The 19,199-nt window shown below is 47.1% G+C and overlaps 1 protein-coding gene across 1 annotated transcript in view; it reads right to left on the bottom strand.

The window, feature by feature from the left end:
- REEP1 (receptor accessory protein 1) overlaps positions 1 to 12,515 on the bottom strand; it is a 32,275-nt gene extending 19,760 nt beyond the window's left edge. Inside the window, exons 1-4 of the mRNA XM_008946735.1 lie at positions 12,449 to 12,515; positions 9,288 to 9,364; positions 6,948 to 7,068; positions 5,219 to 5,332 (exon numbers count right to left, since the gene is read on the bottom strand). Coding sequence (XP_008944983.1) covers positions 5,219 to 5,332; positions 6,948 to 7,068; positions 9,288 to 9,355 — 303 coding nt within the window. The 5' untranslated portion in view covers positions 9,356 to 9,364; positions 12,449 to 12,515. The remainder of the gene's footprint in view (positions 1 to 5,218; positions 5,333 to 6,947; positions 7,069 to 9,287; positions 9,365 to 12,448) is intronic.
- Positions 12,516 to 19,199: the final 6,684 nt, after the last annotated feature.

Genomic DNA, 19,199 nt, shown 5'->3' with positions numbered 1-19,199 from the left:
TCATCGTCACCAGTCATGCATGCCTGCCCCCTCCACCCCATTTATCATCTCCTGCCAAGGCACTGCACCCACTGCCAGCAGCACGCTGCGCCCCACTCCCCTTCCGACAGGCAGCCTGGACCAAGGGGCACGCCATGGGCCACAGCACCAGCTCCTGGGCCAGTGGTCCCTGCCCCACACACACGAGGGCAGGAGAAGGTGCATTATCAGAGACCTCTGGGTTACGACAATCTATTGGCTGTGGGATGTGGCTGAGAGCAGGAATTGTCTCGGGGGGTCAGGAAAGACATTGGCTGGCTTGGCAGAATTGGTTTGTTCAGGGTGAGGAATAAGGATACAGGCAAACAGGATCTGGAAAAACCAGGAGCTTGAAGGAAAAGGTCAGAGCTGGGGAACAGTGTAAAACTGGCAATGGGTGGGTTGTAGAGACAGAGGAAGCAATGGCAGGGCTGGGCAGGGTTTTGGGATGGTAAGCAAGGAGTTGGGGATTGGGGACAAGGCAAGGCAGTAAATGGTGGGAAGCTCAGGGTGGCAGGGAGAGGATAAGAAAGTGCTGGGAGCATGGTGACAGTGAGGGAACACATATGAATGTGCTGGGGGAGGCTGGTGCTGCCTCCAAGCCATGGGTACCTCTCCTCACGGCAGCCACAGATGGGTCCCAGCCACTCACATCAGAAACCTGACTGGTGCCAGTGACAAGCCCACTTGTGCCCAGGCCTCCAGCTGGTGACTCCACTGCCTGGCCAAGGCCTTGCTGCTGCTCCCCCTTAGCCGTGACCCAAAAGCAGGCTCCTTGCCTGCTTCTCTTTTCCTTGGACAAGGTGAGCTGGAATGAAGGTGGTGGTCAGTGCCCAGAGCCCTCTGGGACCAGGAATGGCTGAACTAGTTGGAACTCACTGAAAACACAGAAAGAGCAGCAGGATTTACTGGCTGGTCATCTAAACCTGCCAGTTAGGACTGACCCACTCGACATGGCAGCGTGTGACAGAATGACCAGGCAATAAGGACAGGATTACAGAGCCCCAAATGAGATTATGCTCCTTGGTGGGGGCACAAGCTGCTGAGGGCAGGGAAAAGATCTGTGTTGAGCACCTAGCCAGGGTAATAAGACCAGATATCCAGTGTTCTGTTTGCTTAGAGAGCAGCAAAAATAGACTCTCTGGAGAGAGAGAAAACACCCAAGTGAGCCAGCTGGGCAGACTCAAGGTACTTGGGACACTGACAGCTCCTCAGCCTGTAAAATGAACTGGCACGGGTTTGTGCCAGTGCTAGCACAACTGTGGCTCCAGAACAAAACAGAGCAGGGGAAGGGAGAGGGAAAAAGGGGAAAGGAGTATTTGGCTAACTAAAACTAAAAAGAATGAAGAGACAGGCCTTGCCCAAAGATCTTATCACCAAAGACAGAAGATCATGAGGGATCCTGTGGGAGCACAAGGAGATGAGTTACCACAGCTCAGAGAGAGAGGAGAGGATAGGGCTATGCATGTGGAAGACAAGTCTCCAAGTACAGGAGCCTTTAGATTTAAGCTTATTTACTGAAAAAAGGTCTGTACAGAGTACCCTTTCAGCCCAGCACCTCACTGTGTATTTGTCACCAGAAGATGCTGACCTGCAAAGTATGAGGGTCCATTTCTTAATACAAAAGCATCTTCTTCTTGCTCATTAATCCAAGTGAAGCAGGAAATATGATAGATCCTCACATTCATTTGCTGGCAAGAGCCATGATTTCCATGGGAGCTGCAGGAGCTCAGTGCTTCTGAATCATCTCTCTAGGTTCCAATTCTAACATGATCCATTAAAGGCTGAAACCAAATGAACCTGTTCAGGGCTCAGTTTCCCATCAACACTCAACACTTATCACAGGCTAGCTGGATACCCTTAAACCTTGGCACTGGGAAAGCCAGGGTAAGCTTTAGAAATAGTATTCTCTTTTCTCCCTCGCTGGAAACTTCCCCCTGAGGACAGCACTGCAGTCTTGTCTGGCATCTGTCAGCTCAAAGTGTTTTCCAGATAATCAGTCATTTAAATTTCTCTCATGAAGGAGCATCTCAGCTCTGTTATACTTCCTTCTCAAATGAGCAAGTAAGGGCATTGACATACACTTAACAGCAGCTGAAAACCAGGGCAACAGAAGCTGCTACCACCTGAACCTGCTCCTCTCTTGGAAATCTGGTTCCTTCACAGCAGCAGGGACAGCTCAATGGAGACATGTCCTCACCTGATGCATCACACTTCACAGCCTGAATACCTGAGGAGCCTCAGCTCAGCACTTCTGTACTGCAACACATCAGGCTGTAAATCAAAGCCATTCACCTCTCCCTGCTCAAAAGACAACAAATTCAGTCTGAGAAGAGCAAAGGGAAGAAGCTGTTCTAACCATTCCTGACTATTATACCATGAAGACTGTAAATGCATTAAGGGTGTGGTTCCATGAGCAGCAGAGCTAACCTCTCTGCTTCCCACAACCAGGAAGGGAAGATCTTGCTTTCCATTCCTCCAACCATACTCCTCACAATGCAGTTCTGTCTGTTCCCTTGTACTGGCTCAGTCACTCATGAGACATCTGTGGGCTTGAAAAACAGTATTCCCTTTCTTTATCTTTCTGGATTAGCTTTCTGATAGGTTAGAGAGAACCTGAGGATGTCCAAAGAGCTGGTGCACAGTAGCCCACCGGGAGCAGGAGCATCACTCCACTTTGGAGGAGGAAGGGAAGATCTTGCTTTCCATTCCTCCAACCATACTCCTCACAATGCAGTTCTGTCTGTTCCCTTGTACTGGCTCAGTCACTCATGAGACATCTGTGGGCTTGAAAAACAGTATTCCCTTTCTTTATCTTTCTGGATTAGCTTTCTGATAGGTTAGAGAGAACCTGAGGATGTCCAAAGAGCTGGTGCACAGTCCAGGAGCAGGAGCATCACTCCATTTTGGAGGAAATCAGTCTTGGATCTGCACCCTGAGGCACACAGAAGCAAGCAACTTGCTGAAGGTCATGTGCCAAAGTGGTGAAAGAAGCCAGGAGTCCTATTTTTCCTCATACATTCAGGATAATTTAAATGACAAAGCTGAAGCAAAGACATGAGCAATCCTCCCTTTGCTGTAAAAATCAATCAGACAATCAATCCAATAACAACCTCTCAATCTTATCAACAGATCGTTTTCTCCTCCCCAAAGCAGTGTGCAGGAGGCTCTTCTGGTCCATTTTTACAGGTTGCAAGATCCTAACTTTTCTCTCAAGTTAGGCTGGCAGATGTGGCATACAACAACAGCACACAAGTCACAGAGTTGCTTTCTTCCCACACTGAATGGGGAGCTTCATTAACTCATGCAAAACAATGTCCTCCTTGTACCCTGGAGATTCTTCTCCATTCTACCTAGCTTCCCACTGCCACTGGAGCCACACTTCAAGGCAGTGAGATTCTTGAGAAAAATATCAGAAAAATTCTTCAGTGGGAAGAAAAACTGTGGTTCATTCAGGCTGAAGAGTTGATGAAGACACTGTTGAAGCCCTGAGATGAACAGGTTGGCACTGTGGGTCTGGGCTACTGTTGAGCTTCTCATATTCAGGAGCTACCCAAGAGGAGTCAGAGTTTCTTTGGGATTCACACATAGTTTCTCACTCTGTCCTAAAAACAGCTCTAGCACAGAGAGTCTGCTGCACCTCGTAGGAAGGGGCTTAGAACAAAGGCAGTGCTGCAAAACAGGCATTCCCAGAACCTCCTTATGTCCATGGTGCCACTTCTTCAGGGCTACAGAGCAGCAGCAAGTATGTTAAGTGTCACAGAGGCATTGCATAAGTGTTCCATGGGCATAGAACAGACAGCTTTGCCCCAGCTCCACGTTTATCCCAGGTTTCAGTCCAGGTTTGGAACAGACAGCAGGCTCTGGGTTTGCAGAGCCTCCCCACTGAAGAGCAACAGCTCAGCAGAACTGAGGCAGGCTTGACAGCCACAGTCTGTACAATGCTTGGCAGGGAAAAGGGAAGCAATTTTTGGCTTTTATTTGGAACAGGATACAGTTTTTGTACATCCTTCTGGTCCTACACGTGCATGGCATATCCCAGGGTCTTCCCACTTCTCTAATACCTTGCATCCACCACACTTTATAGACTTCATGGTATTTGGCCTCCTAAGTCTGTATTATGCATTTTTACAGAAGATAAGACCAAGACATACTAAAATTACACAACTGAGGTCGTATGAAAAGCATCTGACAGAGGAAAATAATTTCCTTCAACTCCCATTCATGTTTTTCCTACTACCAGTAACCACCTTGCACACATGTTTCTAAAATCCCTGTATCTGACTGCATGAAAGCCCTTTCTTTTATACAGGTCTTGCCCCTCAAACACAAGGGTATAGTCCCTGTGCACAATTGTTCTAAGCCATGATCATCCATGGCCAAAGAGCAGGACCACAAAATGCAGTTATCAAGTCCTTGCAGGTTTTATGCAAGCAAAGAAACAGAGATAACAGCTATTGTTTGGTTCTGGCTCTAAGCCAGGGACAGAGTACAGGAAACACCTCCTCAGATGAGACCACTCATACAGCATCTGCTTGTTCTCCTAGAGCAACTAATGTCACTTCCCATTCACTTGTCCATAAACGTGTCTCCAAGGAATTATACACCAGGTATGTTATGTGTAAGCCTTGCAGACAAACTTTTAGTCTTCACAAATTTCAGATCACACCTACTTTCTGTTGGCACTCAAATTATAAGTCACCAGATCCTCCAGACTTCCCAACAATTCAGCACAACAACTGACAAACTAGGCTGTAGATGGCCTTTCCCTTTACTGCAGAAGGTGCTGACCAAAAAAAACTATTTCCCTGCCAGGGTTTTCATGGTGTTCACCTAACGTCAGCATCTTTCATGGAAACATGTTCCTGTTTTGACAGTGAAAATGACGAGCACGAGTTGTGATGAACAGAATTGCTAACACTGTCACCTCAGTACTGATGGAAAACAGAGGCCCAAAGCAGACCCCAGTCTTAATCCTTCATTGCCAACCTCCTACAGGTTCACTAGGCACCACACTTACTGCCTTCATCCCAAGAGGCACCTGTGGGGGTGGTGAATGGGAGACTGGGAGGCATGACCAAAATCAGCGAGCAAACGCAAGCCCCTACCCTCACCATCTCCTCCCTCCACACTGTGGCTGCTGTCGGTGATGGATGCAGATGAGATGCTAATGAGCCACCGACCTGACCCGCACCTTTACCTTTGAGGCCGCCATGACGGCTGCCGTGGCGGCGACGTTCAGCCCCCGCTTCCCGAAGTGCACGAGGGCATCGTAGCTGCGGTCCTTCGCCTGGATGAGGCAGTCGTCGATCTCCTGTGGCAGCACACAACAGGTCAGCATGAAACAAGGCACAAGGAGGAGAGATCTCGCACAAATTCAGAGACCTCGCAGCCTCAGGCTCTTGGCAGAGCCAAGTCATCGTTTGTGCCGGCAGCGATCCTCCACCTTGGCTGGAGAGAAGTTCACAGCCAACACTTGCAAAGAGGGAAGGGTTGCCAGGGAGCAGCCACTCTTGTTCCAGGCTTTGGGAACTCTTTGTTCTGTGAGTGGAAGCCTGGGACCCAAAGCTGGGACACACGTGCACAATGCAACCACCACCAGTAGGTCCTAGAAGCCAGACAGACACATCCACCTGAGCAGAATGGATCAGGGTGTGTCAGGAGCCGTGTGCAATCTCTGGACTCTGCAGACAAACTGGACTGGCCCACCGTTAAAAACAATCATATTATGACACTGGGCAGCTGCAGCTGTGCTGCCCTGGGTGCAGGACTGGTGGTCTCAGAAGTATCTGAGATATCTCTACACATCACTGCAGTGTCCAGCTTCACCATGTCCATGCAGTTAATCGGTTCAGAGTTTCTGGATTTCAGTGCTGCTCAATATACAGTGAAATGGTTATGAAAATTCCTGCCCTCACCCTCCCTCCTTCAAGACATAGAGGTCTGGATGATAATGGATGACAACGACTGCCAGTACTCAGCTGCTGGAAGTGCTGGGCTAGTAGGGATGGGAGGCTGTGACAAGTGGCTAGCTTTTTAGTGATTCCCTCCCCATTCCTAACAGAAAAGAGGTGGCAACCCAAAATGCACTAGCACTGCTTGTGTGAAGCATAAGGAGAAGTTCCCAGGAAGCAAAGAGACAGGGGACTGACCCCCACTGTCCTTCTTGGACAACTGTTCATGCACTGCTTGTGTCTGAACAGAGATCTTTCACTTCCAGAGCTGCCAACGTGGGAAACAGTTATTCATTTCTTAGCAGTTTGCATGTTGATCACTGGTAGTGATTTGTGGCACATGTACCCACATGACCCAAAAGGATCTGCCTGACAGGGTCCCACTCACAGCCAGTGGAATATCCCAGGCAGGCAAATGATGCAAGGCTTAATGTCCCCCCACCAAAATTAGCACCATAAATTTGAGCAACATATTTCTCAATGCAGGACTTCAGCATGCCACGTGCCTTATCTCAGCACGCTCCACATCTCCCAGCCAGTCAAGTGCTTGCTAAGCCCCTTTCAGGCAGGCTTGGCTGTTTGTCTTACTGCTGCACATTGTTTTAGGCAGAGCTGGGAACAAGGATAAGGAGCCCTGGCTGCCAGACCCCGTTTCTCTGGCTGTTCCATCCAGCCACAACACAGCACTCAGCTATATTCAGGCAGTATGTGCAAAGCAGCTCAGGAGGTATTTTTATCTCCCTCCCAACCTCTCAAGTGCACAAAGATGAGTTAATATGCCTGAGTGCACTGAACAGATGCCAGTATTTAAAAACACAACCACAAAGAACAAAAACACCAACCAAAAAGAGATGATCAAATGATAAGAGGAAGAGAGTCAGCAACTCCCAGTCCTTCAATGAAAATGAGTGATAGGGAGAGTGGAGTAAACAAACCATGGATCTGCTCTACGCAGGCAGGACCCAGGCACCTTACCTTTTCTTTTGAAGACAGTGTTGGATGAACAAATTTCCTGTAGAGGAGGCTGGAACCTTTTGTGTATGGAGACAGCAGCCAAGCTACAAAAGCAATTTTGAGTTCATAGTAGAATGGAAACCTAGAAGAAAAAGGGCTGTTAATGTCTGCTCCTAATTTAACCACTGCTCTTAAGTAGGGATACTCAGCAGAGGAAGGGACTGTCCAGTCTAGCTTAGGGCAGCTTTTGCTTACCAAACAATCCAAACACCTGAACACATTCACTCACCTTTGCACACATCTCCACTAGGCATGTGGGTAAATCTTTACTTGGGTATCAGGGCCATTATTTAATGGTCTGGCAGAGACTCTGCTGTGTGATAAGAGGAGCTTTCTACTTGCACAGAGCACAGATGCTGCCTTCATTGCATCCCCAGTCATTATGAGGGAGCAAAAAGCAAACCAGTAAATCAGTATTTCATTAATGTATTTATGCACCTTTCATGTCTCTGCCTTTCTCCTTTCCAGATAACATTTATCTGACCAAAAATGAAATACAAGAAACTTTGTTGTCCAAGCAACACGCAACATAGAGGCATAGATCCACACTGTGGCTTTCAGGTAGCACTGGAAAATACCAAAAACAGGATGTGCTTTAGCTGTAGCAACAAGCCAGAGAATCCTTGAGACTCCGTTCTGGAGGACAAAGCCTAGAGCTCAAGGCTGGCCAGTGAGCTCCATCCTCACGTGGGCAGGCATGCTGCTGCCAGCAGTGTGATGAACCAGCGATACCCTTTGCAGGCAGGGGCAGGCAAGAGCAGGGCAGAGCCCCTGGGATGGGGTTGGTGCAACAATCCAGCAGGCCCCAGAGTCTCCTGCTGTGCTAGCACAGCTCTGTCACTGGGCCAGCCTAGCCATGCAGCATCCGGGTCTGACCCGACAGACCACTGCAAAGCTCTGCTCTGAGCAGGGATTTGTCAGGTTGGTCTTCCATCTCACTGAGGATCCCTACAGCATACTTGATTTTACAGGCTGGATAAGCCTTTTGTCATTCATCTCAAGAGACCCACATAATACATCCTCCAAAAAAAACAAAGCTCCAGATGAAGACATGGAGGTAGATCTGCATGCAAATTAGATAGAGAGACAATAACGTCCTTTATCTCCCTTTCAACAGATCTGACATGTTGCCAAGTACCCCGGATTCCCTTTGTCTGGAAGACTCACTAGAGGCATGCAGTGCTGTGCAGGAATGGGCTATAAGAGAGGCCCATGCACTGCAGCTAAATTTTCATCCTGAAGTCTACTGATCTCACTGGTTTCCACTAGAAAGGCCTTACTAAAAAGGGCAACCAAGAAGCACAAAGTCATAGAATGGCTTAGGATAGAAAGGACCCCAGAGATCATCTGATCCAACCTTCCTGCCATGGGCAGGGACACCTCTCAACCAGACCAGGTTGCTCAAGGCCTCGTCCAGCCTGGCCTTGAACACCTCCAGGGAGAGGCATCCACAACCTCTCTGGGCAATCTACTCCAGAGTCTCACCCCCCTTGTAGTGAAGAACTTCCTACTAAGACCTCGCCTAAACCTACTCTCCTTCAGTTTAAAACTATTTGCCTTTGTGCTGTTGCTGGACACTCTTGTGAAAAGTCCCTCTCCAGCCTTCCTGTAGGTTCTCTTCAGGCATTGGAAGGCAGTTATAAAGTCTCCCCAGAGTCTTCTCTTCTTCAGGAAACAAACATTTTCAAACTTGAGCATCTAAACTGAAGGAACTGAATCTGATAATTGGGCACTTATGTGCTCTCGCCCTGACATCAATAACCTTCCACTGACACCAAAACCCCCACGCCAGTATGGACTGTCACTGTCCTCCACCAAACCGTAAATCCAGCCTAACCAGGAAGGGGCCTGGCAAAACACCCCAGGAGCAACCTCCAATGCAGCTACCTACAAAGTCCTGTGCTGCAGGGCTGTTCCTGCCTGATCCCTGGAGCCTGGGTATTTACTGTAGGACACAGCTAGGTAAGCCTGGAACTACGCCTCCAGCTAAAGCTGCTGCTGTTTAGGTGATGAGCTCTGCAAGCCTCCAGCTTGGCAATCAGCTGCACCTCTCTCCGACAGGCAGGGGACTGAGACTCTGGTAATGACTTCTCACTAATGAGGTATCACTGAGCAGTTCCATCCTCTTGCTTCCTTTTCCTGTGACAGCACTGACAAATGAAGCAAAACACCTCCAGGCACCTGAAGCTGCTGACCCTGTGTTCAGGAGGCAGGGCACCTTTGTGCCCCTTTTTTCCCCTTGTAAAGATTTCCCTTTTCTTTCCATCTCACACCAAAGACCCTCTCCCATCTGATGCTCACCAGCACAGAAAGATGTCGGTGAAGGTCTCTGCCGTGGTGAACAGTGCAAATATGATCCAGTACATCATCCACTTCACCTGGGAAACAAAACCAGCAGCCAGGTTACTCTTCCCCAAAGGCCTCAAGCTACCACACACAGGCATAGGTGCACAGAACAACTCTCACATAAAAAGGTTCTTTTTTGCCCTCCCTCACAAGTATTTAACAATTACTACAGGTTTAAAGATGCCAGAGCCCCCCCCACCTCAGCACATAATACATCAGATTTCCAGATGAGCCCTTGGGAAGACAGATAGTGGCCTTTAGGACTGGTCTCAGGAAAAGAAGAGCTGCCTGACTCTGTCCCTACTGAGGCAGCTCCACCCGCCAGCAGAGGACCACAGCCCTATCACAGGGCATTAAAAATCTCATTTGGCTCATCTACATAGCAAAGGTCAACACTAGGCTGTTGGCCAAACTGCAATCAAGACAAAATGTAATGACGTAATATCTCCAGGCAGGGGAAACAAGCCAGGAGGAGACAGAGGTAACCACTCATCCTACAATCCAGGGCTCAGGAATACAACCAGCTCACCCCACCTTTCTGAATCAGCATCCACCACTTGAGTGTGGTGGTGCCTCCTCACACCCACACCCTGAGCCTGTTGCAGGGACAAGGGCAAGGCCACCAGCTTAAATCCCTAGCCTGGGGCTTAGGTGAAAGCATTTTACCTCACTGTCAGTGAAAGCATGTGTTGTGCTGTCACTGTGTTCAACTCCAGTAACTCCACTGTGGCATGGACTGCTTGGTGGGTGACCTATGCATGGTACCCTTGGTGGAGACCTTGGTGGTGTCAGCAGACACAGAAAGAGTCTTTGGGGACCATGACGAGGTCAGGGAACTGTAGCACCATGAGTAACTCAGGAATCTGTGGATTTCTGTGACTGAGCACTAAATGGTAGTTAAAAGCATTGGCTAAACTACTGATGTATGCAGTATTGGTTCTTCCTGGGCCAGAAAGAAACAACACATTTGACACATGCCATCAGCACTTCCAGTGATTTTTATCAAGTGATGTGGTGCTTCTCTTCTGCAGAACTGTCACTGCAGAGATGATATAAGGAATAATTTTCAAGTACTGGAGATGAGAAACCTTTTATTCTCCCTCAATACTACTTTTTTTCACTGTAAAACTGTAAAACTTGAAGTTCAAACAGATTTAAGAACCTGTATTTCCAAAGGAAAAGAGATGGTAAGACAAAAGTTGTTAACGTAACTGAAAATTGTTGTCTAATTAGCTATATTTGAAAATGGAGATGCTTAAGCAGCTTTGCTGGAACATTAGAAAGCTTAAGGAAGTAAAATCTATGAAAATCTGTGAATTAGAGGCTTGGACTGTGTTACCTAAAGTTGGGATAATTGCAAGAGAATATGGGGAGGCTGGAAAGAAGGCAGACCAAGAGGGGTACCTACAGCAGGTGCTGCTCTGGGGAAGGGAAGAGGGAGGTGGCAATAAATTTGGATCTCACCAGCTCTGAACTGGCTTGCTCCACCTTCCCCCCAGTGCAGTGGGGACAGCACTTGTCACCTCTCTCCACCTCCCTGCAGGTACTGAAACTATTCACTGAGCACCTGTCACCCAGCTATAAAACTGCTCCCCTGGGATTTATATTTTTTATGTTTATATTTAGTGTTACAGCAGTAGCATGGCACTGCCAAATCTCTGAGAGCATTGTCTTCCCAGGGCAGCTTCTGCCAGACTTTTTACATAACTGCAACTTCCTCAGAGCCTCACTGCCAACACAGTTCTGTCAGTTCAGACATTCCTGCCAACAAAACTTTTAAATACAAAACAAGACCTGGGGCAGATGGGCTTGGATCAGCCTAAAACACCATTTATCTGAATCACTATTACCAATCAAAATAAAATAAACGACAGTGATACAAGTTTTGACTAGTACATGATGGGTCTGTGTTAGGTCAGTTTAAATTACTTTTTCTTTTTTTTTTTAATGGATGTATTGACACAACTGGTGTGTTAAACTGAAAAAAACATGTAAGTGCAGATCAAGTCTTAGATCAGCTGTTCCCACATTTGGGTCATGACCTGATGTGTCTGTTGGGAGTTCCTCTTTTGCAACTGGCTTTCCAACAGGAATTGGACCCTTCAACAAAATATTTTCCAGAAACGGACTATGGAAATGTTAAACATCAGTTGCAGACACTGCTTAGGGGTGTCAGCACATGGCTTCAGCATTTCCAAGCAAAAGGTGTACAACCCTTCAGAGTAAAGCAGTGCAAGGGTTGCAGGGACAGTCTGCCTTAACGCTTAAAATTCTCAAAATATCCCAAACCATCATCTGAAAGAGGGGACCAATATAAAGAAAAATCTCAGCAGCCATACCAAATCCCTGTTTGAACTTGCACTAAGGTCTTAATGGGATATGCTGTTACCCAGCGGAGAAAATGGGCTTGTTATCCCTTGGGATCTTGAGAGGATTGAAGAGTCGAGATCTGGAGGCTGAGCCAGGTTCAGTGCAGTGAACAGAGCTGAGGTTGTGAAGGGCACTACAAATCCTACAGGAACCCAACAGCATCCAAGTGGTTTTGACTGCCCCACGTTTCACTTTCCCTGGTGGCCCCATACATCTCTAGGACCTGGGGCCAGGGAAGATTTTTCAGCAGAAGGACAAGCCAGCTCACCCAGCTGCCAGACCTGCCTGTAAGTAGGTCGCTCCACAAGGAAGGATGTTTCTATCTGAGGGTTCAGTCATATGTGCTTTGAGTTGCCTCCTCTGATCTTTGTTTTGAATGAGCAGCTAAGGCTTGGAGGCTTTTTGAAAAGACTTTGATTTATGCTGCTCTTCAGAGACAAAGGAAAGCAGGCAAAGCTCTGGATGCCAAACACCTTTCAAGTCAGCCATATATAGCTTGCACCACCAGCAAACGAGCAGACATTTGTCAACGAGCACATCAGCTCTGCAGAGGAGCCAGAAGCACAAACCCAAAACTCCTTATTTGGGACTTGTGCCTAGCAATCAGCCAGTCCACCTTCAGGCCAGTCTTCCCCTTGCTCTGGTTTATGGGCTTTCCCAGAACACAGGCAACACCTTTACAATGTGGTGAGGGAGCAGTCTTGGAAAATAAACCCTGCAGCACAGTCACAAACCTCATTACTCACATATTCTTTGATGTCCTTTGATTTCACGGCTTTGTAAGAATAATATGCAGGGTAAAGAGTGCCAAATATAAGCCTGGAAAAAAAACACACAAACAATAAATGGATTAAATTGATTTCCTGTCACAGAGAAAGATTATTTTTTTCCCTGCCCGTTAAATGTGCTTCTTGCACTAGTAAAAGGTGTTAGGATTTGATTTAAGATTGAGTGCACTAGGCACAGTACAGGAGTGATTTTGCATCACTAAATTCAGAGAAATTACTGCCAGTGACATGAACAAAGAAGAGGGATTCAGGCTGGCTTCCCTTTTGCAATGGTTTCCAGAGCTGTACCTTATGAGCTGCACACAAAACAAAACAAAATAGGACACCATGTTTTTAAAAGGAAATTAAAACTCTGATTTTAAAATAATCTACTGTGACACCAAGAATATAGGAGTATTGCTTTCAGAGGCAGGACAAAATGAGAATCATTTGTCTAAAACCCCTTCCACTCTATTCCACAGCTATTCATCACTCTGTAAAACTGGCTGAGGGTAAAGCAGCATCCAGGTTCCACTGGTGCAAGGGTCTGAATGCTGGGGCCTTATCCTACATTAAACCTGCTGAAGGGAAGAGCCCTGCATTGTTTGGTAAAGTCCATTTGGGCTCACCAAAGGAGGAGGAATTTGCCCACCAAGATATGAGAACAGGATCAGGCCTAAAAATCCCAGTTCTACTATTCTGTCAGACAGTTTCCTGTCATTTTCAAGTCTGAAAGAGTTGCTGTCAGCTTCAAGATTTCACATAAGAAGGAAATAAGAATCTTATTTTTTTTTGTTAAAAATAACACTACTGAGAAAAAAAGATGTTGAGAATTTTTTATACTGGTTCCTCTCTGCATCACTGCCTAGCTGCTTATTCACTTCAGTTATTCTGGACATAAGCACAGGCTTGTCAAAACCACTTTGCCCTGCCCAGGTTTCAGTCGACGCAGTAGGATGATGCTGCAAATTCTGAATTTAATAGATTGCAGGGGAATGTTTATTGGCTTCTAACTGCCCCTCTTTCTACTGGAGCTTTTGCTTTAAATCCACACAGCTGTTTCCACTGCTCTTGGGAATGGAAATGATGAATGTTTCAACCCCTAGATGTGGAGCCACATGAACCAGCAATCATCTTCTCCATCCTGCCAGTGGCAACTGTGTGCTATGGGACTCATAATTACAGTTGAGTCCATTATGTGCATAAGACATTAAAAATTAACACTCTGGGATATGGTGTACTGTCTTACTTCCTGTAGCTCAAGAAGGTATTATGAAAGCATGGGGCGAGCCAGCACAAGTCTTGATCTCCAAAGCAGTGACCGAAGACAATTTTCCTGCTATTCATCATGCTTACTGTACCATAGCTTAGCAAAACCTGAAGCACAATGCAGACTTGAGAAAAGCAGCTACTGAGTGGGGAGATTCAGTATTTTACAGAGGCTTCACACTGGCTTCAAAAGCTTTGCTGGAAACAGCCAGTTCTGAACCTGCTTCACCCACAGGGGCTGTGCTATATGCAAGGATTAGATACAAATGCTCAGAAAGGTTCTGGGAAACCAAACACAGTTTTGTCCTGTGCAGCACCTTAACAAACAGCAACACCAGTTAAGGCAAGGAGGAACACACACTGAATAGGTTGATCCTGTTCTCACTGCAGCTAACAAGAAATATTCCCTCCAAGTTCAGTGGTAACAGGACCTAATCCAAAGAAGTTTGTGCTTACAAAAGGAAGAAAGCTCCACAATATTCAGAAAGTAACAGCCAAACACATGAATAATATTTTTTGGCTCTACTTGTAAAAGGCACCACATTTCTGTCCTTCCTCCTTGGCCTGGGCTGGCTGCTATCTCACGCTTTTATTTCCTGCAAATAATCACTGAGTGATTGATATTCGTTTCCTCAGTTTGTGCTGGTAACAGAAAGTAACTGGATCCTGAAGAAGCAAAGAGTTTACAGGATCAGTAGAAAAAAATTAGTTGCAGACAATAAACACTTGAGAAATATTCCTGCGAGGGAAGGAAACTGTGCAATACTTTTGCATATGCAGAGTAAGAAGCAGTTAATAAGGTGATGTGCTCTCCCTAAACTGGGGACCCAGAGTTGCACTGATTTGTCTCGTAGTGTGTTGTGTGCATATATGGACATTTATTGCTGCTGTGGTTTACTGAACCAAAAGCTGTTTTAAAGAATGTTGGATCCCAAGTCTTGTCATTGCTGTAGCTTACTATGTGGCTTGAAGCCACTTAACCTCTGGGTACACCCTACAAACAGAAGATAAAAGACATTCAGGGATTTCTGTAAAGCATATTCAGGGTTTTGGAGACAAGTACCTGCACATGGGAATTTTCCAGTCTTCACTGGGCCGTGGATGAGGCTTGACTACAATTGATTTAATTCAAACATGCACATCACTCCTCTCTCTCTTCCCTCAGTTCCTCTCCCTTGCTGAAGACAATACTTCTCTCTTCCCTCCCACCCAAGCTTCCTGTGTAATTGAAGTTATCATCGATTCTTGCCTTCCTCAATCCCTGTGCCAAATCACCCCTTCTGCACGTTATACACAAATCCAAGGCTGATTCTTTGTCTCTCTGCCCAGGCCAATAACTCATTCCTTGCCCAAGCCTCCTCTCCAGCTTCCCTTATGTGCTTTACCAGTCTCTACCCCTCCAAGATGCACTGGTGTTCAAATCCCCCTGCCTCTCTCTCTCTCTCTCTCTCTCTCTCTCTCTCTCTCTCTCTCTCTCTTTTCTCTGGGCCACACCACAGAACCTTCAGCTTTCTTCACACAATCCCCAAAAATTGCAGCACACCCCCTCAGTTCCCTCCCACAACCGCCAGCTGACCTGGGAACCACATGTGCTATGACTCCTTCTGTGGCACATGCATCGACTGCCTGACTGGTGCCTGCTGGTTGGACAAGCCAAATTAACAACCTACCCATGGAGTTAACGCTGCAGCTTCTACCTCCTGGCGGGCACTGCTATGAGACAACCTTCTACCCAGCAGCTAATTCTTATGAATAATGTAGAAACCTAATATATGAGACCTCTCTGACCCATCTGTTTTGGCCACAACCACTTTGCGGATGCAAAGATAGCAGCAGTGGAAAAACAGAGTGCTTAAGCCCCACTTCCTTAGGAAACCAGGCGACAGAGTCAACCCACTCCCCACCCATTTCCATCTTTCAAAGCTCCTTCGGATGCACTATGCACCCTGGAAAGCCTTGGCTCTTTCACCCTCTGTGCAAAAGCAGAAGCAGAGATCCTGACCAGCAAAGCAGGGACTCCCAGAGCTTGACGTAGCAGTTGCCATGCTTAAAGCTACAGAGATGTGTTCTACAGTCTGGGCTAAAACACATACCTAGCCCCAGGGTATGGGGAAAGGCAGGGAAGGAGTAGTGACCTCCGCCAGGGGGTTAGGAAAAGCTCACTTGCAGCACTAAACAAATAACCACAACAGTCAACAATTCTTACACTGCTCCATGCTGGAGGTCAACCTCAACTAAAATCGCCTTGAAAAAGGACAAAACAGCAGCTGTAAAGAAATCACTGAAGAGTCAACTAATTGTGCAACAGGAGGCAAAAATCTAAGTCCAAGGTTAGTCTGCCTAAAGAATCGGATAAGGATTAATGCTGAAAATCTTATAATCCTATTAGGCACATCAGCAACAGCAATCCCCAGTCTGGACGGTCTGGCGCTTGCGGTCATTCTTGCTCCAAAGGGACACAGCAGAGGCAGGAGGGGAAAGGAGAAGGGCAATGAAAGCGTTGGAAGCACACCAGGGAAGATCCACAGGAGCAAAAGTAAATGCTGAAACTGTTTCTTCAACAGCAAAGAGAAGTAACTGCAGGTTATTTACTCCTACTCCTGATGCAGTGTAAGGGAACGTTCAACTGAATCAAGAGGACAAAGTCAAAAATGAGGGGAGAAAGCCTCTCTGTCACCAGGAGTTAATCTGTGGAACTAACTGTATTTATTTATACAGTTACATAGGATTTGGGGTTGGGGTTTGGTTTTCATTATTACCACTAAATGAGACAGGAAAGGATGAAGCTTCCTGTATTGTAGGTTTTCTTGATTATCCAGGGAATATGAAAGCAACTGAACTGTTAGCTCTTCTTTAGCCATCCCTGTCATATTCCAGGGAAGCAGCTGCACCAGCACCAAACCTCCTTCTGTCTTCACCTACTAGTACAGCCACAGCCAGCCCTGGCCATTATATCATAGAATGGTTTGCTTTGGAAGGAACCTTAAATACCATCTAGTTCCAAACCCCCTGCCATGGGTAGGGACACCTCCCACTGAACCAGGTTGCTCAAAGCCCCATCCAACCTAGTCTTGAACATTTCCAGGGAGAGGGCAATCAACTTCTTCTTTTCCCTCTCCAGAACTGCTGGCACAGTGATCAGACCACCACGGAGTACAGGCTAACCCAGATGTAACAATATTCCTAACAGCATCTACCTTGTAGCCTGGGGATCAGCATCAGAGCAGCTTCCAGGACTTGGGAGTGCCCTACATGACATCTTGAGTTCTGATGATTTGGTGATGCTATTTTCCTCATGAGGAGCCTGGTCCTACAGCCATTTACCTGTAAAATTAACTCTCACATTCCATACTGCAGCCATTGAAATAAATGGACAGAATCTCAGTGATTCTCAAGTGCTGCCCAGGACTCATGTTACCCCCCAAAATTCCTGCATATCCATTCTCTTGACTATTTTTAACCATACAAGTATCTTCTGGATGGTAAATTACTGTTATAAATACACCAGCATGGTGCCATCCACATCCCAAGCCATCCAAGTTTTGCTCATCTAGTTACCATGCCACCAGTGGTGTTACAGTTGCCCAAACATGTAGAACATTGTACTACAGCAACACAAACAAAACAGCCCTTATTTTACCCATAAATAACTGATATTTCCGTGTCATTGACACACAGCAGCCAAGATGGCAAACCTCTGCTCGAACACAGGGATGGACACATTTAGGAATCACTGAAATATTTCTTATTTTCTCAACATTTTGACTGGCTAGTGCACGTAGCAGCAGCTGAGCTGTCACCACGCCAGCATTCCTCGCTGAAACCACCGAGAAGGGTGCCAATGGGTTGCCATTCCTCATTACCAGTCCTAATTAACGTTCACACAGTGCCACAGATTAAAAATAAACGGCACTGTCTTTGGACCAAAGGCTCCCAGTTTAAATCCAACAGCTGTGGAAGAGAAAATAAGCAGTGCAGAAGGTCAGGGAAAGGGTTAACATGAGCCCCTTGACAGGCCGAATGCCTGATATCCAAGAAGGGACTGGGGTGGAGGAAGTACCAGCTGCAGAGGAGGCTCCAGGCTGGTACTCCCTGGAAGATGGCTCCTGCAGATTCTTTGTCCTGCATGATGGCTCCAGGGCAGTCAGGAACTTACCTGTTCACCCTCAGGGTGACAGCTCATGCCATCCCCACCCTGGGTGCCAGGAGATGTGGGTACCTGACTGTGACAGCCAGATACCTCAATATACTCCGAGAACACCAAAGGTGCACACGGTGCCTCAGTGACAAAAACATCCCCCAGTGAAAGCACTGGGCCCTGACACCCTGGAGACAGAGCAGGCTCACTTCAAACTCTAACCTAACATCCTGGTGGGCTTGGTCCAGTGCTGCTGAGGACACCTGTGCAGCTGTGCCCACATCACTCGGCCTCCACAGCTATTAACAAGGTGTAGAACTCCACTTGAGCAGTCATGGAGAATGTCCCTCTGCTTTAGGAAACATTCCTCCTCACCTCCTCGGTGGGTGTCCTGCTCAGCTCCTCTGGGCTGCTGAGGCCTTGGCCTCCCTGTGCTTCTGAAGCACCACACGTCCACAGCGCCGAGGAAAGAGAGGGCAGGCCCAGGAGAACTTGGCATCTAACAAAGATACTCTGCTTTCCTTCCAGATCTACCTCTGACTTCCCAGCCAGGCTACTACACTTCACCCTGGTTAACGTGACCTAACAGGAGGTGAAACCTAATCTCTCTGCCTGGTGACGCTGCGGGGTAAAGGGATGCCCGACTGCCCTTCCAGCAGGAACAGCAAGAGCAAACGCTGTCCTTGATGCTTCTAATTTAAGCAGACTTGATCCTCCCAGAGCAGAACATACTCCTCTCCAGTTGACACCACCTCTTTTTTTTTTCCTTAGCCAGGGCACTCCTCACTGGGGAGCTGGAAGGTGGCCTGGCACAAACAGGTGATGGGAGGTGGTGAGCAGGACGAGTGGAGGAAGTGGCCCTGGCCAGCCTGGAGCCATCACGCAACTATTGTGTTCACTGCCATTGAGATCCGGCCCCCAGACCTGCCTGAAGGAGACAAACATTTCATTTTCCCTAATTCTTGCTATGGGCAAAAGATAGAAATGCTAAACAAGACTACTGATGGAGAGACCTTGCAAAACATTTGGTTTGTTAAAAAAATGCATACGGTGACTACTAAAACCTGCCATTCCTACTAAAACTGTCAGCAGGGAAGGGTCTCAGAGGGTTGATATTTACACTGACATCCTCCAGTATCGTGTTTAAAGCCCACCCAAAATTAAGCAAGTGCTTCACCCTTCACAGGGTTATTATTCCAGGCTGTCTTCAAACTCAGGCAGAACTGCATCAGTTCATACAGAAACTACCGGTTCAAAGTTTTCTTTACAGTCCTTCCAACCAGAAAAGGCCTGTGTGGCTGCTGTGAAAACACCCCACAGCTC

The sequence above is a fragment of the Merops nubicus genome, unplaced genomic scaffold (assembly GCF_000691845.1).
Source record: "Merops nubicus isolate BGI_N331 unplaced genomic scaffold, ASM69184v1 scaffold59, whole genome shotgun sequence".
Lineage (NCBI taxonomy): Eukaryota > Metazoa > Chordata > Aves > Coraciiformes > Meropidae > Merops > Merops nubicus.
The sequence above is the reverse complement of the archived record's forward strand: the minus strand, read 5'-3'. Positions and strand labels throughout refer to the sequence as shown.